The sequence below is a fragment of the Panthera leo genome, chromosome C2, assembly GCF_018350215.1.
Source record: "Panthera leo isolate Ple1 chromosome C2, P.leo_Ple1_pat1.1, whole genome shotgun sequence".
Taxonomy (NCBI): Eukaryota; Metazoa; Chordata; class Mammalia; order Carnivora; family Felidae; genus Panthera; species Panthera leo.
This window is the reverse complement of record NC_056687.1, coordinates 152,582,641-152,607,047: the sequence shown is the minus strand read 5'-3', so window position 1 is coordinate 152,607,047 and position 24,407 is coordinate 152,582,641. Positions and strand designations below refer to the sequence as shown.

The 24,407-nt window shown below is 47.9% G+C and overlaps 1 protein-coding gene across 1 annotated transcript in view; it reads left to right on the top strand.

Annotated features, from left to right (window-relative positions):
• Positions 1-24,407, top strand: part of ITGA9 (integrin subunit alpha 9) — a 342,670-nt gene that overhangs the window by 196,826 nt on the left and 121,437 nt on the right. Inside the window, 1 exon segment of the mRNA XM_042903314.1 lies at positions 17,122-17,272. Within this exon segment, the coding sequence (XP_042759248.1) occupies positions 17,122-17,272 (151 nt within the window).

The following is a 24,407-nucleotide window of genomic DNA, read 5'->3' as shown; positions in this document are numbered from 1 at the left end:
AACAGTGCCGAAACTTCATGCCTTGGAACAACTGCCATTTGTTTATCTCCTGATTCTGTGGGTCGGCTCTTTAGGCTGGGCTCTGCCGTTTGGGCCTGGGGGTCTCCTGGGCTCCCTCGTGGATCTGAAGCCAAGGTTAGATTGGCCAGTTGCCTCTGCTTGCAATTGGCTTATTGTTGACTGGGGTTCTGCCACTGGCCTCCACAAGGTTTCTCATCCTCTAGCAGGCTAGCCCAGGCTTATTCTTACTGTGTGGCGGGGGTCTGAAATGCAGAACAGCGACGCACAAAGACTCGTGAAGTCTAGTCTCGTGGCCACATTCTGTGGGCCGAAGCGAAGCCAAAGGGCCAACGGGATTTGAGGGATGGGGACATAAACTTGACTTCCTGACGGGAGGGGCTGCAATGTCACATGACAAAGGATGTGAACAGAGGCCATCAGTCAGTTCGTCATACCCGGCTACCACTGTGGATAGTAGCTTCGTCCTGCAAGGACATGCGAAGGAAAGGTGGAAAATGCTCACCTCACAGTCATTGCAGCAGAGGGGTGAAGGGACCGGGGTGTTTGACTCACAGTCATTGGTTGAGGGCTGCTCTCGGGTTGGGAGGGTAGCGACAGTTAATTCCCCGGCACTCCCAACCTGTGGCAGGCAGCAGCCTTGTCCGGCTCTAGAAAAAGACCCTTGGATACAAAGATGCAAACACTAGCAGCTGGAAGTCAGCAAGGGCATTTGGAACAGTCTGAGGTGGGCGGCAGGTGCGTGGATTATGTCTGCTACACCCACTTTCTCAAAGAATCTCAGTTAATGAATTTATTCTGGAATTTCTAGCAGGAGTGTTATACCACCTTTGACCCCCCAGGCTTCTTCCCTTCAACTTCCCGAGAATGCTTTCTTTCCATGTTTTGCCAAATGCCCAACATTCTCCATTACTATGGTAACTTTCTTTCCTATTGCATTTGTCTGTATTCTATTCCTTTGTCTCTTCTCTTGCGAACAGAACCAAGTATTGCCCATATGTTGAAGAGCACTTGGTTTTAGAGCAAACCCAAGAGCCAGGCACAAGGATAGGAGCTTTGTTCCCATTTTCCTGAGGACAGCAGGAAAGACAGGTAAGGGTGTGTCCATGGCACATCCGAGTGGCAGAGGATAAGACCTCTGGCCCCTCCATCATCCTGGGAGGAACCTGAGTGGATGGACTAAGTGTTTCTTTGGAGCCCTGACTCCAGCCCAGTCTGGGGATGAGCACAGAGGATCACCCTGTGGCTCTGAGATGCCCTCCCCATTAAAGTGTCCCAGGCAGGGCAGAAACAAGCCCAGCTCACAGGTCCTTTGTGGTTGGTGGCTTTCATGGATGTACTTGGAACCATAGGGTTTCGGGTATAGAACAGGAAGCCAGTAGGAATTTGAGTCACTTACCTGAGGTCAAAAAGAAAGTTAAATGGCAGTGGCAGGAAAAATACCTGCTGGTAGGTTCCTGAGTCCCAGTCTAGCGTCCTAGCCATTAGACCCATGGCCTCTGTCTTTAAGTAGCCACGGCAGCTTGGGGAACCTGGCCTCGCCTTCATGCCCACTGTGCTGCACTCGCTAACCAAGTGGAAATGACTTGAGGAACTTCCTTCCTATCTCAGGGAGGACCTGATTTGTAGTTTCCTAAACGGCCTGCTGGCCTCAGCGTGAGGTTGCGGACAGTGGGTCACTGATTCTTTGAGAAGGTGAACTCAGGGTCACCGCCTGAGGAACTGACCGTGTTCCCTTGTTAGGCAGATTGAAAACATGGAGGGGAGGTCACTTCGTGTTCAGCACCACCTACCCCCCCCACCCCCCCCACCGCCCAAGAGCAGCAGAAATCTATCCCAACAAACACTAGATTTCAGGGACAGCCCTCCCCCAGTTGAGCACACATGGGGATTTTCCATCTGGATGGTGAGAGGTTGGGGAATCCAGAAAGTAGCTTACGGATCCTGCTGAAGGCAGGCTTGTGGGTGACCATGGCAACCACAGACGCTGCTGGGAAAGGGCTTGCACATAGCCCACCTCCCTCCTGAGCGACCTGGGGAGGCTGGGTCTACGTCACCGGTGTACCTAATAAAATTTTATTTGGTAGCATTTTCCTTGGCTTTCAAATACAGCCAACCGTCGGAGGTTTTATGTGGAAGCATCTTTCCCACAGGGTCCAAGTGATATGGCTGTTACTTTCCTTCTCCGTGGACATTTAAGCCATGAAAAGGAGCAGCGAAGAGAAGGTGACAGCTAGATCCTTTGCTTCTCAAGCCGAGAGCAGACAGGGAGCCACCTGCTATTTCTGTGCTAGGACTTTTGCAGTGTGTCCTGTGACTGGGTCTGTGGTCTCTTGCCACAGGTAAATGTCCCCCCCCGCCCCCCGCACATACTTTTCTTGTTGCCTTGGTACACACTCCCTTGGTAGCACCTTTCCCCAGTTTGTTCTGAGCCATCTGATGTGGCCCCCGGCAAATCAGAAATTGGCCTTGCTGCTCTCCACAGAGGAAGAACCACAGACAACTGCAGCTGAGGAGGGACCATCCTTTTGCTTTGTCCCCTGCGGCTACTGGCTCCTCCCCCAGAGCCAAAGGTGACAAGCTTGGGCGTCGCATGTCCTGCCCGGAAGTCACGGATCCTTGCGATTGCCCTGCGAAGGGAGATGCTGTGTCAAGAACCTTCTGGATTCCGTGATCCTGCTCCTCTGACTCCATGCTGGGTGCTCTTGACCCAAACGTGATGAGGCTGGGTGGCTGCTGTTGGGGCCACCCCCGGGTCCCTTTTACTGTGCAGCTGCCATAAGTGCTGGCTGCTAAGAGCTCCCAGCTGCCCCGCCTCTGGTCTGGAGAATGGCCCTTTCTCACAGCAGTCGCCCTGCCTGGGAGGTTATACCCACCCCGGGGCAGCTCTCAGCCAGTGATGGACTCATTTGGGGTACAAAACAGCCAGCCTCCCCATCTCAAGTGCAGCTCATTTCATGCTGTACCTTGTGCCCCATGTGAACCAGGCCAAGGCTAGACCCTGCCCAAGACCATAGTCCTGCTCAGCTCCTTCCCCGCCTGTCCTCCTTCCATGGCCCCTTGCCCCTCAGGGCATCCCTTGATAGAACCTCCTGAATCCCCGGGAGAGACTGCTTCCGGAGAAACCCACCTGACAGGCTGTAGCACTCAGACCTCAGGTTTGATTTGTCCATTCTTAGATCTCTTTCTTTAAGACTGTGAGTTTCAGGAGGAAACTAAATCTAATGTATTTGTCAGGTATCAGTGGGGGGAAATAGTTGCCAATGGACTTTTCACCTGCCCTCTCAGAATTGGGGAGGCTTTAGGGATTTTTAAAAACCAGGCCTGTGGAGTGACGTGTAGGAGGTCACTTCAGGGGGTGAGTGGGATTCTGTGTCTTTAGGATTACTTCTGGTTGCTTTGTCCCTGGGACTTTTTTTTTTTTTAAAGAGGGCTATGCAGGGGCGCCTGGGTGGCTCAGTCAGTTGATCGTCCGACTTCGGCTCAGGTCATGATCTCGCAATGTGTGAGTTCAAAGCCCCGCATTGGGCTCTGTGCTGACGGCTCAGAGCCTGGAGCCTGCTTCAAATTCTGTATCTCTCTCTCTCTCTGCCTCTCCTCCACTCACACTCTGTGTGTGTCTCTCAAAAATAAATAAGCATTTAAAAAATAATTTTTAAAAAAGGAGGACTGTGCAGACACAAGGGATAACAGGAGAGGGGTACCCCTGTGAGAAATGGCTTTCACTGCAAAATGTCCTGAGTGCTAGAAACTGAAAGCAGTTAGAGTCCTCAGTACATGAGGGAACACATGATACTCAGATGGAATAAATCAGCCTTCCTTGCCGGGAGCACTGGGCTCTTTTTTAGAATGTTTCCTGTGATAATGAAATTTGAACAAGACGTGAATGCCATTACTTCTGGCAACAGTTGTGTTTCTTCAAGAAGAAAACTGAAAGACAATTTTTAAAGCGTTTCCTTTTGTCCCCGCCCAGTGTGGAAAAACACAAACAATTTAAGCTTCTAAGCCAAGGAGAAGGTTCTCACTTGTCGACCTCCCCGCCAGCCTCCCCAGGTTCATTGTTAGTCCAGGGACAGTGGAATTGAGGTGAAAGAAATCCACAGCAGTTGCAAATATCTTATTGTCCATCGTTCAAAAATGTCGTTCTTGTCTGTCCTCACTCCCCCAGTGTGGCCTCTCCTTCCCATCATTAAACCAGCCCCCCCACTCACCTGCCCACAAGACAGAGGCTCTAGCCTGGGTTCACATCCCCTTAGTGACCTGTGCCTAGAGTCCGTGCGGTCTGTGAACTTGAAGAGGAAAACAATCAGATCTTTATTTTCACTAGCTCCAAGCTGAAATGCAGCATTTTATTCGATTAGGAACATAGACCCCAAAGCATAGGAATACTAGCGGGACCTGTGACTGTCGCACATAGAAATCACTGATGTTTTCCTATCAACTTACAATGTTGAAGATATTTCAAAATATCACTTACCTTCACCCCTACTTCAAAGTTATGGTGGTCACTAGACCCACCGCCAAATCTTATTACTTAATGTTGTTAAAACAAAACAAAACACATATTGCTAAACCACACATCTTAAAATATAATTATCATATTTTTGTATGATTGGTTTCTTTGTAATCTGATTTTTCATTTTATGCATTTAAAAAAAAATTTTTTTTAACGTTTATTTATTTTTGAGACAGAGAGAGACAGAGCATGAATGGGGGAGGGTCAGAGAGAGGGAGACACAGAATCTGAAACAGGCTCCAGGCTCTGAGCTGTCAGCACAGAGCCTGACGCGGGGCTCGAACTCACGGACCGCGAGATCATGACCTGAGCCGAAGTCGGCCGCTTAACCGACTGAGCCACCCAGGCGCCCCTGTGCATTTTTAAAACATTACTTTGATAAGGGGACCATTCATTTCAGTAGACCACCAAGAGTATCTGGTGCCATAAAAACCCCTATTCAGAAGTTTTTCCTGATTACAGGAAAAGATACATACTAGAGAAGCAAATATTTTTGCCTTGCCCACTGGAGTAGAGAGATTTTTATGGTAATACCCACAACGGGGACTTCATTAGAAAGCTATTGTCATAAACATCCATTCCTTGTTCTTGGGTTATTAAAGGCACAGGTAACTTCCCGTCAGACCTTTGATGAGCTCAAGGAAACTAGTGCCTCAGGCCCACAGCAGAGAAACTGAGCTTGGGGTGAACGTGGCAGCTACGTTGTGGACAGAGGGGCACGTTCGTGGTTGTTGGACATGCTGAATATGCCATGTGTATTCTTGTTTCTAGCTTCAGGGAGATCCAGAGGACCCAGGTGGGCAGAGCTGTTTTCTCCTTGTTCCTATGGCTGCTCACCTCACAGGAAGAACGGTTCCGAATCCAGGGAGGCTTGGAATTTCAACACGTTTTATTGTCTGTGACCATTTATGTCTCCCATTTGCTTCTTGGGCTCGAAGCAAGGAGAAATTACGGCCACGACAGACTTACTTGTCAAGGGACCACAGTGGCCCCGCCGACTTGGGTTCTCTTGAGTTATCTGGCCTGCCAGCTTCCGTGAAATACGCATTAGCTTCTTACATTCTGAGTATGTGGCGGTCAGGTTGAAGAAACGGGGTATGTGGGGTAGAGGGTGGCACCGTGCCATTGCCCGGTCGGGTCCTACTTCGCTGCCCGCCATCCTGTCTGATGACATCAGACCTCTGAGCAGCCTGCAGATTTGGGGAATTCCTTTGTGCCCTCCCCCCACCCACCCGAGTATTCTTTGTCCTTAATCCAGTTGTTACAGTGAGTGGACCTGATTTGTTCCAGATGTCCTAAGATTTAGTGATTCCAGAAACTACTAAAGTAAAGGCTGATGAGGATTTGAATTCCTCTGTGAGCTGAGAACTAGCAGTTCTTTTCACAGTTAGACAGATGGGGCCGGGGGAGGGCGGACCCTCTGGCTTCTCATGTTTGCCTTCTTGGAGCAAGAACGACCATTAAAGCAAATGCTGATTCTACCGCTACCTGAGTTCTTAAATGAGCCAGACCTGGGGCCACATTGATGCTAGCAGAGTCAGTGAGGATATAGGCATGCTATTTTTTTTTTGTTTTAAATACCGCGTATTTATGTTCATTATCTGAATGCTGCTAGGGAAACCACTATTTTGGGTCACATCACCTTAGTGTATGCTTTTCTCTCACTTTATGAGCATAAAGCTGGCCCGGGTGGGTACATTTGAGGGAGACAGAGGTGTTTCTGGCTTCATAGAAGTGGTTTTCAAACCAGAAACTCAGTCCCAGGAATCATTTTGGTGACCCCCTGTGAACTTTAATTGACGTGCCTTCCCGAGGTGCCTCATGATCTCTCTCTGGAGTTAATAACCATATGGATCTGTTTTGCATGATTAGAAGGGATTTATAAAGCCTGGTGAGATGTGAGGCACGTCTCAAACTATATGGCGTGATAACCCATTTTTGGAGAAGTTTAAAACCTACATCCAACCATCCAGTGCGTTCTGTTTAAGGATAGCATTATCGGGTTGAGGCAGCGTTTGAGAGTATAAACAATACGACTGTTAAAGCTACTTAAAGTTACGGATTTAAAACAAAAGGAGAAATGAAGGTAGACGGTTGCCGTTTATATATTTTTTAAGTGTGTATGGAAGCAGACACGTGTCCAGACAGACCCTGGTAGGGGTCTGGGACAAGCCGTGTGAGCACATCATCCAAGGGAGTCAGCTGAAGCCTGTGGTGTGTGTCCAGGGGGACCAAAGGCAGGACAGCTGGAGGAGGGGCTGAGTGGTGGCAGGGGTAGGGCACGGACATCTGAGCAGCAGGCTGCTCCCAGATGTGGCGCTGAGTTTTAAAGCAAAATGCGTCATAGGCTGTGAAATGAGAGGGTCTTGAGCAAGCTGGCCTGAGGAGCATCAAACGGGTTGGAGCGGGTGGTTCAGGTACGAGGCCGTAAACCACAGGAGGTGGCTGGAGGCCTGGGTTTCTGTGGGGCCCGCTCTGGGGTCACCACAGGATGAGACTAATAATCAGGCAGAGGTAACAACTCCTAGCATTCTAGAGTATATTAAAATGTAATGCAAGGTTAGATTTGATTTATTAGCCGTATTTAGAGTTGTGCCTTTTTGATACAATATCCTTTTTGGATAGTTCTTGGTGATTTTTTGTTTTTTTATTTTTTTGCAAAAAATATTTTTACCCAAAGAAGAAGCTTTTTTTTTTTTTTTTTTTGGTGCTCTTGGTTAGGTAAAATAAATTCCTGAATATTTGCCTTAATAGCTAGAACCTTATAAATCCGGAAACTGTAGTGATTTTTCACAGCAGTGAAAATTGGTATTTGAATTCTAAATAACTTATCAATGAGATCTACAGGAAAACTAAGTAATAGGCAGTCACTGACTAAAGTAAGCCAGCAAGGCAAAATGATTTCCTATCCCTGTAGGAAAGAGGAATTTCAGAGCTGATGCTGGAACATGGCATGAAGATTGAGTCCTTTTTAGTCCCTTGCTGTATTCCGGGTTTCCTTATCCGGAGTGCTGTCACATGAGAATGACCATCTCGGGGAAAGGATAGCTTCTCCAACTTACTACAGGCTGAGAGAGAGGGATCAAGAGTCTGAAAACATGGTGTCTAACACTCAGCGTGAACAGAATCTGATGAGGGCATTTATCCTGGCATCTTACCTGTAAAGGCTGGGCTTAGCAGCTTTCTTCTTTGGAGCCGCAGAAATGTTGGGGTTTTGCGAATGCTGTTTGGTCAGATGGCTAATTTTCTATATAGAGGAGTTGTCCGTATCACAGAGGAGAGGCTTCGGGTCTGGCTCTTTGAATGCAAACGCTTGTGTTAACGAATTCAGGGGGGCTTTGGAATCACCCTCAGAAGCAGCAGTAGTCTTGACTATGACAGGTCTCAGCCCCTAAAGGTGAACAGAGGCTGAGGCATGAACACCGTAATGACATTCTGGGGCAAAATGCCGCGACCACCAGTATTGGGCCTTGGCAGAATCAGCGTCTGGCTCCCCAGGCTGGGAAGCTGAGGGAGGTCCCTTACAGAGCACACGCCTGCAGAGATGGGCTCAGAAACTTATGTTTGTTGTCATCTAGACCTTCTCGGATTGATCGCGGGTCATTCTTTCCAAAGTGGATCGCACTAGGTCAGCTCCGGAATACATACCCCTCAGATTTAGCAAGGGTGGTGTCCTTTTGTCTTACTTTAATGTGCACTGGTTTGGGGCAGGGGCAGTATTCAGAACAGTTAACAACCTTTAGAGAATCGGCGTGTTTACCCTTAAGAGCAGTTGCCAGTCATGGACGACTAGTACGGTGCCCCTGCTCTAACCCACCGGCGGCCAGCCCGGGGAACGGGTGTGTTCGTTCACCCATAGCACATTCGGCAGGACTGAGGCCTGAGTGGGCTGGAGCCACTCAGGCACCTGAGATGGATCCTCGTAACAGTTGCTCCAGAAGGGAAGTGAGCAGGAGGTATTGCAAGGGGTGGGCTGGGGTTTCTCCAGGCCTTGTGTCCCTTCCAGACTTGCAGGGCAGAGAGGAGCAACTGAGCCGATCTGCCAGCGACAGATCGCTGGGTCACGCTTCCACCCCTAAAGCTGGAGAAGACCCTCCCCCCCCCCCCCCCCCCCCCAGCAGGCCCTGCGTAACAGCTCTTGCAACCGCGTGTTGGCCTGCTCTGCCCGCCGGGTAGCAGGCCGAGGCGCTGGGGACGGACCGTCCCTCCCAGCAGCAGCCTCCGACCAGTGGCTGACCGGAGTCACATGCAAATACCTCCCTCCCCTCGCAGTTGGAATCTTCTGAGACGCACATTCTGTAAGTCCCCGGAAACCCCGGCAAGACGAAGCTGCAGGTGCCCACAGAGGTGACGGACTTGATGTCACGCTCATTTTTGGTCTCCTGTCCCTGCACGTCTCAGTCCATCTTGTCCCTACCGGTGTTTTCGGGGACCACCTCAGGAATAAGTGACTCGTTCTCAGACTTGCGTCAGGGTCTGCTTCTGACAGAGTCAGGCTAAGACATTCCTGATTGCTGAGGTCCACGTGCTGGCTTCCTTTTCTCCCACCAAGTGACACGTAACCGGGAAGGCTTACCTGCACAGTGGACAACTGTGGGCAGCCCACAAAATTACTCTGTGGGGGAAAAAAAGCACGCGTGGTGGAACGCTTTTTCTTTTTTGACATTTCATAATATTTATTAACAGCATTTTATAAGCAAGTGAATTTTAGGAGCTAAATATCATCAATTTTATTTTTTTAAGAATTTTATTTTTACCCGTGTACTTTATTTTCCCCAAACCTCTACTTGACAAGTAACGTGAACAAATATGTACCACCGAAGATAAATCATAAACCAACCATACGGTTGAAAGTAAAATACATAGAATTTACTGAAAGTCTGGAACAGTCCTGACCAGTAGAGACAGAATGCAGGCCACCTATGCAATTTAGAATTTGCTGGCAGCCACACTGAAAAATTCAAGTGAAACAAATGCATGGAAAAAAAATGTTATTTAACATATTTAAAAAATCATTTAAGCTTGTAATTAATATGAAAATGACCGTTGAGGTTCTTTACATCCTTGTCTTTATTTTATTGTGCTAAGTCTTAGAAATCTGATGTGAGTTTTACACCTGATTCAGAGCTGCTGCATTTCAAGTGCTCAGAAGCCGCACGTGGCCAGTGGCTACCACGTGGGACAGCACAGGCTTGGAACACGTACTTCGGAGTTGGCGCGCCCGGCAGGCGAGGGGGCTGAGGTCATTGCACACCGGCCGCCATCAGTCATTGGTCGAGAGCTGCTGTGGGCCTTTAGGGACCCTATTCTTCGGCACTCTGCCAGCCTGCAGAGGAAAGTCCTCCAGCAAAAGATGGGGAGGCTGGCAAATGGAGTTGCAGTCTGTGCAGGCCACAGTGCTGAGACCCCAGGGACAGGGGGAGAAGCACCCATAGCCAATAGGCTACAATACTTTCACCTTGGTGCCTTATTATTTGTTAACTAATTACTTAGAGCACCGCCCGACGCTGGTGACTCAAGATTACATGATTAGGTTCACTGGCCTAGAAGGTCAACCCCAAACTGTGACATTCGAGATTCGTGGGACTCTGGATGCCTCGTCTATATCCTACGTGCCTCTCACTTACCTTACTGTTAAGGGTGCCCTTTTCTTGCTCCTTTCCATGTTATTTCAGAGTCACGTCCATCCTTTTATCTGTTATTCATTTCCTTCTATGTCTGAAATCTACTTCCTATTTCCACCCGTGTGCTCCTCATCCTTTAAGACGTGGCTCAATTCGTACCTCTCTCAGGAACGTCTTGGTAACTACAGTCCTACAGTGATTCCTTTACTCGGAATTTTTTTTTTTTTTTTGCACCTTATTCTGCACCTGTATCTTTGGCATGACTCATCTTCTCAGCTTTGTGGTATATGTCCTTCACGTCGTAATCAATTTGTCTGGTACTTTTGCACATATCCCTTCTAGGAAGACTTCAGATGAGCAAAAAAACCCACACCAGCGGCTTTATGGTTTTTTCACGTTTGTGATGTTAAGCACTTATAGTTGAAAACCTCTTGATAGTTGTCAACAAAGTGCCAAGGAGGAGGTTGCCCACAAGAGCTGCTAAAGGCAGGCACAATCATTTCCAATTTCAAGGACACTGTCAAGAGGAAACTAAGCACCTCGGAGAGCTTTTGTAAAGAGATGATACCTCCCGAGAGTCTAAATATTCTAGATGCCAACAAGACAAACATAATTTCATTGCCCATCTTATCATAGCCAAAGAAGCTTCATGTGAATCTTAGTCTGTTTAATCGCATTTTTCTCTACTTTAGGAGCACTGAGAACACAGGGAGGAATACCAGACCTCCCACGGGAGTTGGGAGGGCTGCCTGGCTTCGCCGCTGTCTGCCGAGTGGCCGCAGGGACGCGGTTCACTCTCTGGCCTCTCTGCAAAATGATGACTCAAGCGAGTCCCCATCCAGCTGTCAAATTCCATTTCTGATTTTATGATGTCTACCCATTTGTAAGAATAGGAAGCATTGTCTGTGATTATAAGTTGCAGTGGCTATAATTTATATCCGTGCTTTTATGACGCATTGTTGAGGATATCTGTGATTTGTTGGATGCCGAATCCTTACTCAGGAATGCCGCCCCCAGTTTTGACATTTCTCCTATGGGAGAATATGATCTGCTTCACAATGCCCTTCTTAATATGATTTCCATGAGTGGAAAACTAAGGATTCTGTGTGTGTGTGCGTGCGCGCGCGCGTGTGTGTGTCTGTATAATCAAGCTTAGCAACAGTTTTGTTGGAAGAGCTGTCTTGCCATTGCTGTAGGACTCATGGTTCGTTTGCCTCCTCAGTAATACTTTGCCAAATACCCCCACCCTCCCCTCCCCTCCCCTCCCCTCCCCGACCTGAAGAATCCCTTCTTTGTACTCTCATAGCATAGGGGACCTCCTAGGAAGGTTTTTGGGTCAGCGCTTCACACATGTTGATGTTGACTCATGTCTTAGGTGTTTGTCCCCTCTATTAGACTGAGAACTCCTTGGGGTCTGGGACCTGTACCCTGATGCCTATGTTGAGAATATAGTCTTAAAAAAATTGTGGATAGATGGATGGATGGACGGATGGATGGTTAGAAGAAAGGGAGGGAGGGAAGTGGATGAAAGAGTGAAGGCAGGAATTAAAAATGGATGGCCTTGGCTGCCCTATACTATTATCCTGGTTGTCATTATTAAGTATAGCTGTGGGTGGCAAGTACATGATCAGTGATGATAATGATGTAACAGGTTTTTAAAACTTAAGTGCAGTTGACTAGAATGCACTTGATTAACTCCCACATTAACATCCTTTACTCAGGCTAGATTGAAGCTAGCAGTAAAAGAAAATGAAAGTGCTACATTTTATGTAAGGCATTTTATGGAAGGTAGATTATAACCACAAATATTTAAATAAGGTCACAGCTTTTATCTTTAAGACTTAAGGAAAATCTAAAATGATCCAGTGGATAATTAATAATTAAACACCCTTAAGCTACTTTGGTTTCTTCCCTTAGCATCTTCTCAAAAAATTACCTGCATAAAATTGTTTGCTTGATGGCAGAGGGGAAAGCATTTACCTCAGTGGCCTTCGTCATTCAGTATATGATGACTGATATGGAAACGTATTGCATTTACCCAATAAGGAATTTGGAATGGGATGCACTCTTATTTTTTTTTTAAGTAGGCTCCTTGCCCAACATGGGACTCAAACTCAAGATCCTGAGATTAAGCATCGTGTGGCACTCACTCTTACCGTATGGTGATGAGTGAGGTCAGAGAACGGGTTCTACAGTGACTCTCGGGCACCACACAGCTACCGAGATGGCAGCAGTAACATCAAATCAATGCTAAACTTAAATATAAGCCCAAGGTGCTGTAAGATGTATTAGAGCAGTTACATATGTTATTTTTTATAAGAGATGAGCAGTATATTTCCATTGGGCTGTATATGTGCTGTAAGATAAGCTTTATAGAAACTGTACGATTTGTGTCATGTTGACTATTATTAGTAACACTTTCCACATAAGAATACACCAGTGATTGGTGTACAAAGTGATATGACTCATGTAAAAGACTGCAGAAGCAAATTAGAATTCATGGGAAAATTTCTCAGGGAATAAGATTTCCTGAAAATAAGAAGGGTGGTTCTTTAGTAACTAAGCACCCATGGGATGTTTGGCAAAAACCCCTGTGCTCGATTGTCTTACTCCTTCAGTCCTGTCAAAGGGATTGGTCTTCATGGAGTTCTGTCCTTGTTAGACGCCATCAAAAGCCATTTCTTGCCAAAGCCCTTCCCGACTGAGATGGAGTTTATGTAAGAGCTGTGGCTCAGACAACCTTCATGTCAAAGGGAACTGGGCATTAGTGCTAGCTCAGCCACTGCATGGCTCTGTGACCTTGACTAAAGTGGGTTCCCCTTTGGGGTAGGGGGGCTCATCTTCAACTGTAAAATACAAAGATTGAGCTGGTGAGCTGTTGTGGGAACGTCGGGCATTTCCATTCATTCATCAATTCCATAAGGGTTCATTGGACACCTGCTATGTGCCAGGCACAAGTCTTGAGTCTCGAGGACTTCACTGATGACCAAAACCAGATCAGGCTCCTTGCCTTCTGGGGCTTAGATTTTAATTGGGAAGAGAGATTTCTTAATCAAATAGCCACACAAATAAATGTGTCATCCCAACCTTGGTAAGTGCTGTGAAGGACTGGCAGAGCACATGGGCTGGAGGGGTTTATAATAGGGAGATTTATTCTCCCCCAGGAGAGAGATCACAAGGGGCTTGCAGTGGAGGGGGGCGGGCTTTGAAGGCCTAGGAGGTGCTGTGTTCAAAGCCCAGCACAGCTCCTCAGCCAGCCTCTGTCTCTGCTCCTCGATTTCCTCACTTCTAAAAATGGGACTAACGTCAGGAACCGCTCGCTCGCAGCGTTGTAAGGTTTCAGAAAGTTGACATGTTTCAAAGCACCCAACACCAGGCAAATTACATTTCATTTCATTTCATTTCATTTCTAAGAATAGTTTTGGAAGCAGAGACGTACTATTTTATACATAGGTTTTCAGCTGTGGAGAAAGAGCAAAACCAGCTTTCAGGCTCCCCTTTTTAAAGAAATCTGAGTTCACATTCCACCCTGAAAGGCGCCTGGCTTCCCTTCATCATGGAGCCATGTTAGAATCACTTGACTGGAAGCCCAGGGACGACCTTGCTCGCCTGATTAAGTGACAGAGGCCCAGGCTCCGGGGGCTGGAGAAGGTGAGACATCCCAGGCCTGATCTCTTGCCATCTACACGTGAGGAAAGGAGGCTGATCACAAACAACAAAATGGGAACGAGGAGGCAGCTCCCTGCCCCCACGGTCCTGTGCTTTTCTATATTGTTTCTCTATGTTCCATTTGGAAACTGGCTACTTTCTGAGGCGACTGGGCTACCTGTGAGTGCGTATGCAATTCCTTCTCGAGAGAAAGCAAGCTTATCAGTCCCTCATAACTCCTCAAGGCCTGAGGATTACTTCTGTAATCTCACAAAAGCAAACAGGAGGACAGAAATAACCCATCAATCGTTAAAAATTAAAATGGCCAACAATAATAAATCATTGCCGCAATAGCTTCAGGTCAGGGTCTTAATTTATTGGAGGCCACTCAAGAATTTGAAGCTTTTTTTCTGAGTTAATTTTCCACATCTTGTTTGGATCCTTAAAGCTCGTGCTTCCAAAAGCAAGGCCATCAGATCTCTCGGTGCACATGTTAATTCTTGCTGATGCAGGAAAGTGAGGCCTTGTCCTCATGGCTGGGTAATGAGGATTGCTCTCCCCAAAAGTCTGTGCTTCAAAGTATTATAGCCTACTGAGATTTTGGATCTTTCTCTTCTCCTTCATGCTATATTCACCATATTAATGCTTACAAACAACAATAAACATGTGCTGGTTATGCAGAAAAGGAATTTATTGGAAGGCTATGGGCCAGTTCGGAGCATAGGCAGGAAGCCTGCAGAACCAACGGGGACAGGAAACAGGGGAGATAAGGCTTAGCTCAGGATGTCACCTCAACATCTCAGGAGCCACCTCAGATGATCTCAGAGGGCCCTGGTGGCTGTCTTTGAGAACCCCTCAGAATTCCTGGCCCTGGCTGGGAGCATCTGCGCATACTGAGGCCACATGACTGCATACAGTCAGGTGCCCACACTTTAGCTATCAAGAAGGGGGGGAATGGGAGGGACTGCCCCTTTTCTTCTGATGTGCCCTTCCCATCTATCTTGAGATTCCTCCCAAACAGGAAGGTGTCATTTAATTATTATTATTTTATATTGTATTTTGTATTAAGTCATACCTTTATATTATTATTTATTATTGTTATTATTATTTTGCTGAGCAGCCCAAAATACCAACTGTCCGTTACACGAACCCGCATGAGCTTAATCACGTCATCCCTTAAGTGGTTGGCCAGAGATTGGCTACCGGGGTGAATTTACTTCGTCCACAGTGCGCGTCACATGATAGTCCGCCACTTCGTATTGTCCTCGTCCCCTTGTTGTCCCACTGACGGCCCACTCGCTCCCCCACTTGCCAGGGCTGCCGTTTCCCTCCTCCTCTTCGCCCCTCAAACATTCCCTCTTCCTCCTCTCCCTTCCCAGTTTTTGACTCTACTTCTGTTTCCGTGCAAAACGGATGTAATCACAAAGGAGCCTCCACTTTGTTTCTAACACCCGTCTACTAACGCATCTGTGCCATGGGCTCGTTTCTCACCTGGTCCCATCTGGTCCCAGCCCCCCCATTTGTTCACCAGGCCATCCAGCAACTGTCCCCTCTGTGGTGCGTCCCTTCCCTTTATCGTGCAAATGTGCGACCATAGTTTCCATCTTGAAAAAGATAACGATTCCCTTGCGCCCACTCCCCACCCCCAGCCCTCATCCCATTGCTCTGCTCCCCATTACAGGAAACCAACTCCAAATGGTTGAGTGTTCTCACTGTTTCCATCTGTTCGGCTATTCCAACACTTAAACCAATTCCAAGCTTCCATCCCTATCACTCCAGTCAAGCAGCTCTTACCGAGATCACCAGTGACCTTCAGGTGGCTAATTCCAGTGGCCAATCCTACTTCTTCATGTTATTTTGGCCTATCTGCCAACATTTGACAAAACAGGCAAAACATGTCTTCTGTGGCCACAGAGAGACCATCTCTCTTGCTCTTCCTCCTACCTCCCTTGTCATGCTTTTTCTTCACCTTGGTGGCTCCTCCCCATCTGCAGTTTCCACGTGTGAGACCTCTTCTCTGTCTACACTCATTCCCCAGTGATCGTATCCAGTCCATCCCAAATGTGTATCCCCGGCCTAGACCCTCCTTCAAGACGTATGCATCCAGCTGTCCAACACCTCTTCTTAAAGATCCAACGGTCATTTTGGATTTTTTCTGCTGAACCTTCTACACCTATGGCCTTTCCCATGTCAATGAATGACAGTTCTTCCCTTCCACGTGTTGAACCTAAAATCCTTGCAGCCATCCTCGACGCCTCTCTTTCCCTAATACCCTTCATCCAATCAATCTGTGAGCACAATCTGTTGGCGGTAACCATGGAAACACATCCAGGACATGACCTCTTCTCACAACCTCAGCTTCTGCCACTGTGGTCTGAGCTGCCACCTGGTTTATTGCGAGAGCTTCCTAACCAGGCTCCCTGCTCACCCCTGACCACATACTCCACGGACCGTTCACATCACAGCCAGTGTGAGCCTTCAAATGTGGAAGTCGGGTGACACCACTCCTCTGCTCAGAGCCCTGCAGGAGCTTCCTCTCAGAGTCAAACCAAGGTCCTTGTGGAGGTCCCACAGTGCCCCATATGCTCTGCCTGCCCCCACTCCCTTCATCTCTCTGAGCCCGTTTCCTTCCCCACACCCCTTTGCTCACTCCTCTTAGCCACTCTGGCCTCCTTGGCATGTCTTGAACGTGCCAGGCCCAACTTTCCCTTGCTAGTTCCCAGATGTCTATGTATCTTGCTCCTTTTATGCCTTCAGGTTTCTACTCAGAGGTCACCTCACCAGTGAGCCTTCCCCAACTACCCTATTTGAAATCACAACCCGCTCTCCCTTCCAATCTGACGTTCTCCACCCTTCATACTCTCTGTGAATTTTCTCCACGTTCTGACCATGCTGTACGTTTGCTGCATTGTATATGTTTTCTGTTTCCCTAAAGCCACACGAAGGCAAGACCTCTGTCTACTGTTCTTTCTTCTAGCATGTACAGTAGTAGTGATTGGCAGTTAGTAGGTGCTCAAAAATACTTGAATGAATACATGACTGAATTCCATGTCCAGGGTATTAAATGTCTTATGATTTTCTGAGTTTGATGTGAGCCCCAGAAAAGCCTAGCAAGTTAGGCTGTTAGATGAGGAAACCGAGGTCCATGGGAGCTAACTGCTTACCCACGAATGCATGGCCAATGAATGAGTTTCCTGGAACTTGTACTTCTGACCCCAGTGGAGTTTCTGCCCCCAACCCTCAGCTACCCTCTGATGCCTCATATGATGTTATGAAAGCTTCAGGGCATTCACTGCTGTTTATTGCTCATTGCAGTGTGGATGAGAAAACCCCATACCTAGCTTTGGGAGCTGTGAAGAATATCTCCCTAAACATCTCCATCTCAAACCTTGGGGACGACGCCTACGATGCCAACGTGTCCTTCAATGTTTCCCGCGAGCTCTTCTTTATCAACATGTGGCAGAAGGTAAGGAAGGCACCCCCGAAAGGGAGCCTTTGTTCCGTCTGGTGCGTTCTCTAACTTTCATCACAGCTTGGAACATGCAGTGGTTCTGCAAAGCCTGTTTCGTTATGTGGGGCATCATTTGGAACTCTGGGGATTTTTCCTCCTCCTGGACTTAGAAGGTGCATTGGTGCGGCCAAAGAAGAAACTGTAGATACCTACAGGGTGCTGGAGCGATATCCATATCTAACACTGCCCCCCATCCGTTTTGTCTCGTGGAACCCTCCCCCTCCTGTTTTGTCTCACCACTTCTCCAAACACTCTCATGTTCTAGAGAATTCCAGTTGTACATCGGTAGTTACAAGGAACGAGATAAGAAATGAGGACAAATCGCTGCCTGTTATCACCCCTGGTGCATTTGATGTTTTCCATGAAAGGGTCACGTATGTCAGCCTAAGCTTTGGCACGTTTATTTACGATATATTTGAGTGAATTGAGGAAATTAAATTACTTTCATGAAATGAGTAAATTTTTCAGCATGAACTAATTTACTTGAATGAATTGAAGTTTAAGTCGAGTGACTCAGAAGGGAAAAAGCAGTTGGTATTCTCTCCTGTCCTGTAATCCAACTCAGTGAACCACCTATGGGAAGAAGGAAGAACGAGTCACCAGGAGGCCACAGGAATGAGTGGGCTCAGACAGACCTCGCCCTTCCCGGTGGTTGCTCTAACTCTTGACAGCAGTTTTGAAGGCAAATCTTGTCACTTTTCAACGTGTTTACAACATGGAACTGCAGTACCTTGACATCTGTGTTAAACGGAACCAAAATCACTTTTGGAGGAACAGTCGTGCCCTGCCCACAGAGGAGCACTGAGCGTGCCTTCAAGCCTGTGAGAAAACGTCTGTTCAGACACAGATCCTGGCAAGCTCACCAGTTTTGACAGGATTACACCAACCTTGCCCAGCTTAGGGGGCACCTGAAGGCTATAGAGAGATCTGTAGTGATGGGGCTCCAAGAACTTCACAAGAGGTTATCTCAAATCTCTGCTGCTTCATAGCTTTTAGGAACACCAGGGTTGGGAAGGTCACAAAAGCGGTCAAGAAGGACTATGAGAAGGGCACACTTCCCATCCTCTGTAAGCTAAAATTGTCCTGGGGTAAGCCCAGTCAAGAGAGAACCAAGTATCTCTAGGGTTCTAGTATCTCTGGCTCCATACAGAATGTCTTTTATAGGATTTCCTGTGCTGTGCCATAGTCTTGTAGGGGGTGGATTTGGGGGAGGGGCAGACTCAAGGACAGATCTGGAAAACTCCTCTCTGGGGTAACTGAAAGGATGTGGTTGGTGACTTGGGTCATTACGTTGCAGGCTCCTCTCACTTAGGACCCACCGGAGAAATTTCTTTCCGGCCTCAGAATTAGGAAGAGCTGTGTCTCCCCAAGTACCTTGGCTTATTTTTGCCTATAGACACAGTCATCCTTGTGACAAAGCTTTGTTCTGTCTGTTGTCTGCTACAAAGTTGAGAGCTGGCCCCGCTCTTTTGGTATATAGGATTTGGTAGTATTATTTCATAAACTGTATAACTGCCTATATCTTACTTTACTTCCTTCATCATAGGTTTCTTTTTAGCATGGAGGCTACATAATATTCTGTCATAAAGTATTCTATGGGATTACCCTTAAATTCCTGTTATGTAGATATTTCATTCTAGTTTTATTCTCTTTAATGCTGTGATGAGGGGCGCCTAGGTGGCTCAGTCTGTTAAGCATCTGGCTCTTGATTGCGGCTCAGGTCACGATCTCACAGTTTGTGAGATTGAGCCTCATGTCAGGCTCTGTGCTGAGCATGGACCCTGCTTGGGATTCCCTCTCTCCCTCTCCCTGTCTCCCTCTCTCTCTGCCCCAACCCTGCTCGTGTGCGTGCCTGTGTGCTTTCTCTCTTAAAATAAATATTTTTTTAAAAAATTGAAAAACAATACCGTGATGACTGTCTCTCACAGAGATTGCCCTGAACAAGTGATTTTATCTTTAGTCTTGTAACTATCTGGGGGATGGGCCACAGCAGTGATTGACCACCCACTATATACCAGGGGTTTCACACGCATCTTCCCATTCCCTCCTTACTACGTAGGATCTGGGCACATCTGCCATATTGGAGGAATGCTGCAGGAGAGAAGTGAGGGAAGCAGGATGAGGCAGGGAAAGGGCTGAGTAAGGGGAGGCTGTTGTAAAATGTAGCCTTAGTCTGAATGATAGGGTGGAAAGACGTGGAGGAATGCCCAAGAGCATAAATCACTCAGCAGAATCGTCCCCTCTTGAAGTGGCAGGAGAGTACCATTCCCACCCTTGTATCATACTGACTACCTTGAGGAGTAGTAAGTAACCCCCGGGCATTCTTGATGAGGGGCTCTAGTCAGGTGAGGACAGTGTACCTGGGAAGGCCACAGGTATGTCATTAGCTCCTATAGCCGATCATTTTTATCTCTTCTCCATCGAATCCCAACGAGCTTTGGCACAGGGAGCCCTGGTTTCAATTTGGCAGAGAGTTGACAAGGTTTCGGGGGCTCTTCTGGATGTGGGATGCATTAGCGTGAAAAGGTGGCAGGGTACAGAGACAGCACGTAGCGGCCGTGAGGGCAGGACTGTCTAGAAAAACAGGGAAGGTGACCCTCAATGTGATAGGAGAAGGTAAAGAAACAAAAATTCCTCTCCCATGACCACAACTGCACGTGGAGATGTAGATGGCATCACTCAGCCCAGAGCAAGATTCTAATAGCACCCAGATGGGTGGTACAAAGGAACCAAGAGAGCCCACCCACCCCACGTAGGCCTAACAGAACCAACATGGACCCTACAGAAAGATTCTACCACATAAACTAAGATGAGTGTAACTCAGGACACGGAAGAAAAGCATACCTTTTAGAAAGATTATTAATAGAAAACAAAAGTAAATTTTACAGAGCACCCACTTTTGTTCTTGATGAAATTCAAGAAAAATATGAGCACCACAAAAGATCAGAGAGTAGAATGATAAACTGGGATGAAAAAGGAATGAACGGAGAGGCCAAAAAAATAAAGGTTGTAGATAGGATAAGGAAATATAATGAAACCAAGAAAGCAATGGCAGAATTAAAACATGCTGTAATTAGGAAAGAGCAGAATTAGTAGAATGGAAATCTGATTCATTGCTGTACAGGACATATTTGAGATGGTCTCTGAGGATTCAGAGAAAAAAAAAAATCAGTGAAGAAGGATGACGGTGAAAACTATACATGTAGAAGGTGGAGACTGGAGAATCAGCATAGATAAGTGGGTCCAGAATACTTGGAACAGAAGACATGAGTAGATACCAAAGAAGGATCTCCATTCTCTTGAATGGTCTCTGCAAATACCAGGCAAAAATACTGAGAACACTTTAATGTCAACACACAGCTTCACGAGATTTTTAATTTTCAAAACGTGAAAGTGATGCTACTGATACCTAACAGAAAACAAAGAAACCAATGTTCCATAGACTTCTTTAACAGTATTAAAAAGTCAGAGTAGGTTCTTGTCAATTAAGAATTCTATACCCAGCCAAGTTGTACTCCCTCGGGAAGGCAAAATGAAGACATCCCTGAATATGTGAGAATTCATAAAGTCTGTTAACTCTCCTAGTTTAGATTTCCCCAAAAGCAGACTCTGACACTATGATGTAGGTACAGGTGGTTTATTTGGGGAGTGATCTCAGGAGGCACGTTGTGGGAGTGGTGCGTTTAGACGGGGAAGGGATGAAAGCTAGGAAAGTGTGTGCTGATGAGCCATGGGGAACTTGGGCTGTGTCCTGCTGCAGACCTTCTCAGACAGTCTCTGTGGAACACGCTCTCAGAGTCACTCCCAGGGGTAAGGAAGCTGCTAGAGGATTTCTCCACCAACTTTTTTTTTTTTTTTTTGAGAGAGAGAGAAAAAGAAAGAGAGTACACAAGGGGCACCTGGGTGACTGAGTCTGTTAAGCCTCAGACTTTGACTCAAGTCATGATCTCACAATTCCTGAGTTTGAGCCCCGCATCAGGCTCTGTGCTGACAGCGCAGAGCCTGGAGCCCACTTTGGCTTCTGTGTCTTTCTGTCTCTCTCTCTCTCTCTCTCTCTCTCTCTCTCTGCCCCCCCTTCAAAAAAATAAACTTAAAAAAAACATGCAAGCAGGGGAGAGGGACAGAGAGGGAAAGAAAGAGTGAGAGAGAGAGAGAGAGAGAGAGAGAGAGAATCTTAAGAAGGTTCCATGCTCTGTGCAGAGCCTGACATAAGGCTCCATCCCACAACCCCAGGATCATGACCTGAGCCAAAATCCAGAGTGACTGAGCCACTCAGGCGCCCCAGATTTCTCCACCGACTCTCGCCATTCATCCACAGAAAATCACTCCAAGGGCTTTAACACCCTGGCACTTCCAGCCTTCTCTGGCTATGAGCCACACTCCCTGGGGTGAGTGAACAATTCCAGCAGTGAGAAGTTGGAAGCCTCTGGCCCAGAGGGCACTGGCTTCAGGTGACCAACCCTTTGGTTAGTTCTAGGGAATGTGAGCAAGGCAGCATCTGCTTCAATAACTGTTGAAGCTTTAATAAGCATGAAACTATTCCTGAGAAATAGGATACTTACAGATAAAGCACTCAAGAATAGAGTCGTCGAATAAAGTGTTAGGGCCAAAGAAACGTAGAAGTAAGAAAAAACAAATTTTGCAGACATTTAAAATAGGAAGCAAATGTTAAAAAAAAAAGATTTATTGCCCCAGTAAAGACATAATTGAGACAATTAACTTAAAAACTAAGACTGTAATATCAGTTGTACCGTACAAATTTGGGAAGAAACATAATCTCATCACTGTTGCTGCTTCACATTCTTCAGAAGGGAGTTTGGACTCCTCAGCTGTTGGTGAGAGGCCGTTCTGAGCCGCCGCTTCCTGCCTCCCCTCTTCCCCAGCCTCGGTGTTCGCCATGCCCCACATGTGCGCTTGAATCCAGTTATAATTCAGACCCAAAGCTGCCTTTATCCTAGAATTCCCTCCGTCCCCATTTTCTTCAGCGAACTGCCCTGCCCTCAGATCTCCGCTCCGATGCCTCCCCTGGCTGCATGGGTGATGTGGGTGGGTGGGTGGGTGGCTCTCCCTCTGTCCAAAGCCACAAGGCGTCTCGGGGCGTAGGCCTCCAAGGTCTCCGGTCTTCTCTGTCATCACCCAGTTGGTGATGTGTTCGTTTCTGAGACTGGACAAAACATCTCCCCTAACACGGACTCTTCTGTCCTCTGTAACGCAGAACTGCTTCCAAAGATTCACGCTGGTTCTTTCCTGTAAGGGAAGACTGCTTACAAAAATGTGGGATGCACACTGGATAACCATCTGCTGGCTTTTCTCTCGCCTCCATCAAGCTAACGTGAAAACACTCCGTAAAACGGGGCTTCGTGTGCCGGTGGCCGCTCATTGGCCGGCACGTGCGGGTTGGCCGGGGCGCAGCCCACGGCGGTCGTGTAGTGGCCGTCTGTGAAGCCGTGTGCCGGGTCGCATAGGGATGGGGGAGGGGCACAGTGGAAAAGGAGAGTAAAGAACAACGGAGACGATGCACTTGGAACACATCTGCACCACACAGCCCCAGGGTCACATTCAGGTTAGATTCTGCGTGAGTGGCACCCCCGGAACACCACCCCACAGGCTACGTGGATGGTGCCACCCCCCCTCCGGAGTTGTACAACCATGTGGCTGTGGGGTCAAGGGAAAGTTGAGTTTAATTTCTCGCCGCGATGCCGCTCGGCACGCAGCGGCTCTTCTTGCCTCCGTGGAACAGGAACGCGTTTGTTCAGACAGCAGTCGTTAGGTACCTGCTAAGTGCCAGGGGCCGTACCAACGGCTGGGGGACCCAAAGACGAGTAAGGGCCGGTCCCTGCTTGCGAAGAACTCCTGGCCTAGTGGGGTGCGAGGCATGTCAGCAAACAGCACCGGAGGCCATCTGCTGTCCAGAGCACTGGGACGTGACATTGCTCTGAAGCACGCGATGACCTACACCAGCTAGTCTCGGGTTGCCTGAAGCTCCCAGATAAGTGCTGGGGAAAGAGGATGGGCCTCCTCTGAAGAGTTGATATCAGCTGGTGCTGCCGTCGCAGAGCTGGGATGGATGAGTGAGTTTATTCGGTGAAGGGGAGAGCTGGCTGGAGCCCCGTGAGAGGGCAGAGGAAGAGGGACAGGAGCGATCCAGCAAGGTGGAAAAAGGCTACCCGTGTGGGTCTAAGGGCCAGCGACGCTCCGAGTGGCAGCGTGGCCTCTGGACGTTTTAGGAATGCAGATGCCTGCTGTCCTATGCTGAAGTTGCTTGTCGGTTGGGGCTCCGGCGCTCAGGAATGCTTCATGTGGCCAGACAGATAAGCTCAAAGAAGAGGCCGGGTGCGTGGTCACGTATCTTCATGGCAGTCAGTGCCTGTTAGGGCCCGCATGGGAACAGACAGGGACATGGACAGTTGTAAGCTTGAAGATAGTGCAAGGGTACTCCCAGGTGACCTTTGGGTCCCAAGGGGGCGTGGTGGCTTGCCACAGAGTTACAGAAGAGGTCGTGCTTGGCGAGAAAGAACGAGGAGGGGTTCCCTGACCTAGCATCCTCTGTGGCGTGAGTGCTCTCTTGGTTTGGATCTCCCAGACGCTGACCTTGAAGCAAGGAATTGAGGGCAGTTTGTTTGAGAGGTGCAAGAAATACTGGGAGGGAAATGGAGCAGCGACAGACAGGTGGAGGCGGCTAATGCAGGGGGTGCTGTTCAACCAGCTGCCACAGTGGGCAGTGGGACTTCATCCCAGGACAACCCTGGGAAGCAGTGTAAAACCCAAACTTGGGGGCTGAGGCAGCTGGGGGAGTCAGTGGTTGAAGCTTTCTAGGAGCACGCATCCCCCAGACCTCTATCCTGTGCTGTGCGTGGCCAGAACAACCAACCTCATTCTGGAAAGTTCCATTCAAGCACAGGGTTGCAGCCGCTGGCAACTGGAAGTGGGGTGGGGCACCCTGAAAGGTGTAACACGTCTGTGTGAGGTTCCCCAGAACCTGTAGAGATGCCCACAGGGTTGGAAGCATTATGCAACCTAAACACCTCACTTTCTAGACTTCCAGAAGTCACAAGTTAGCGTAACGGAACTTTGCCAGGGTTCTAGCTCG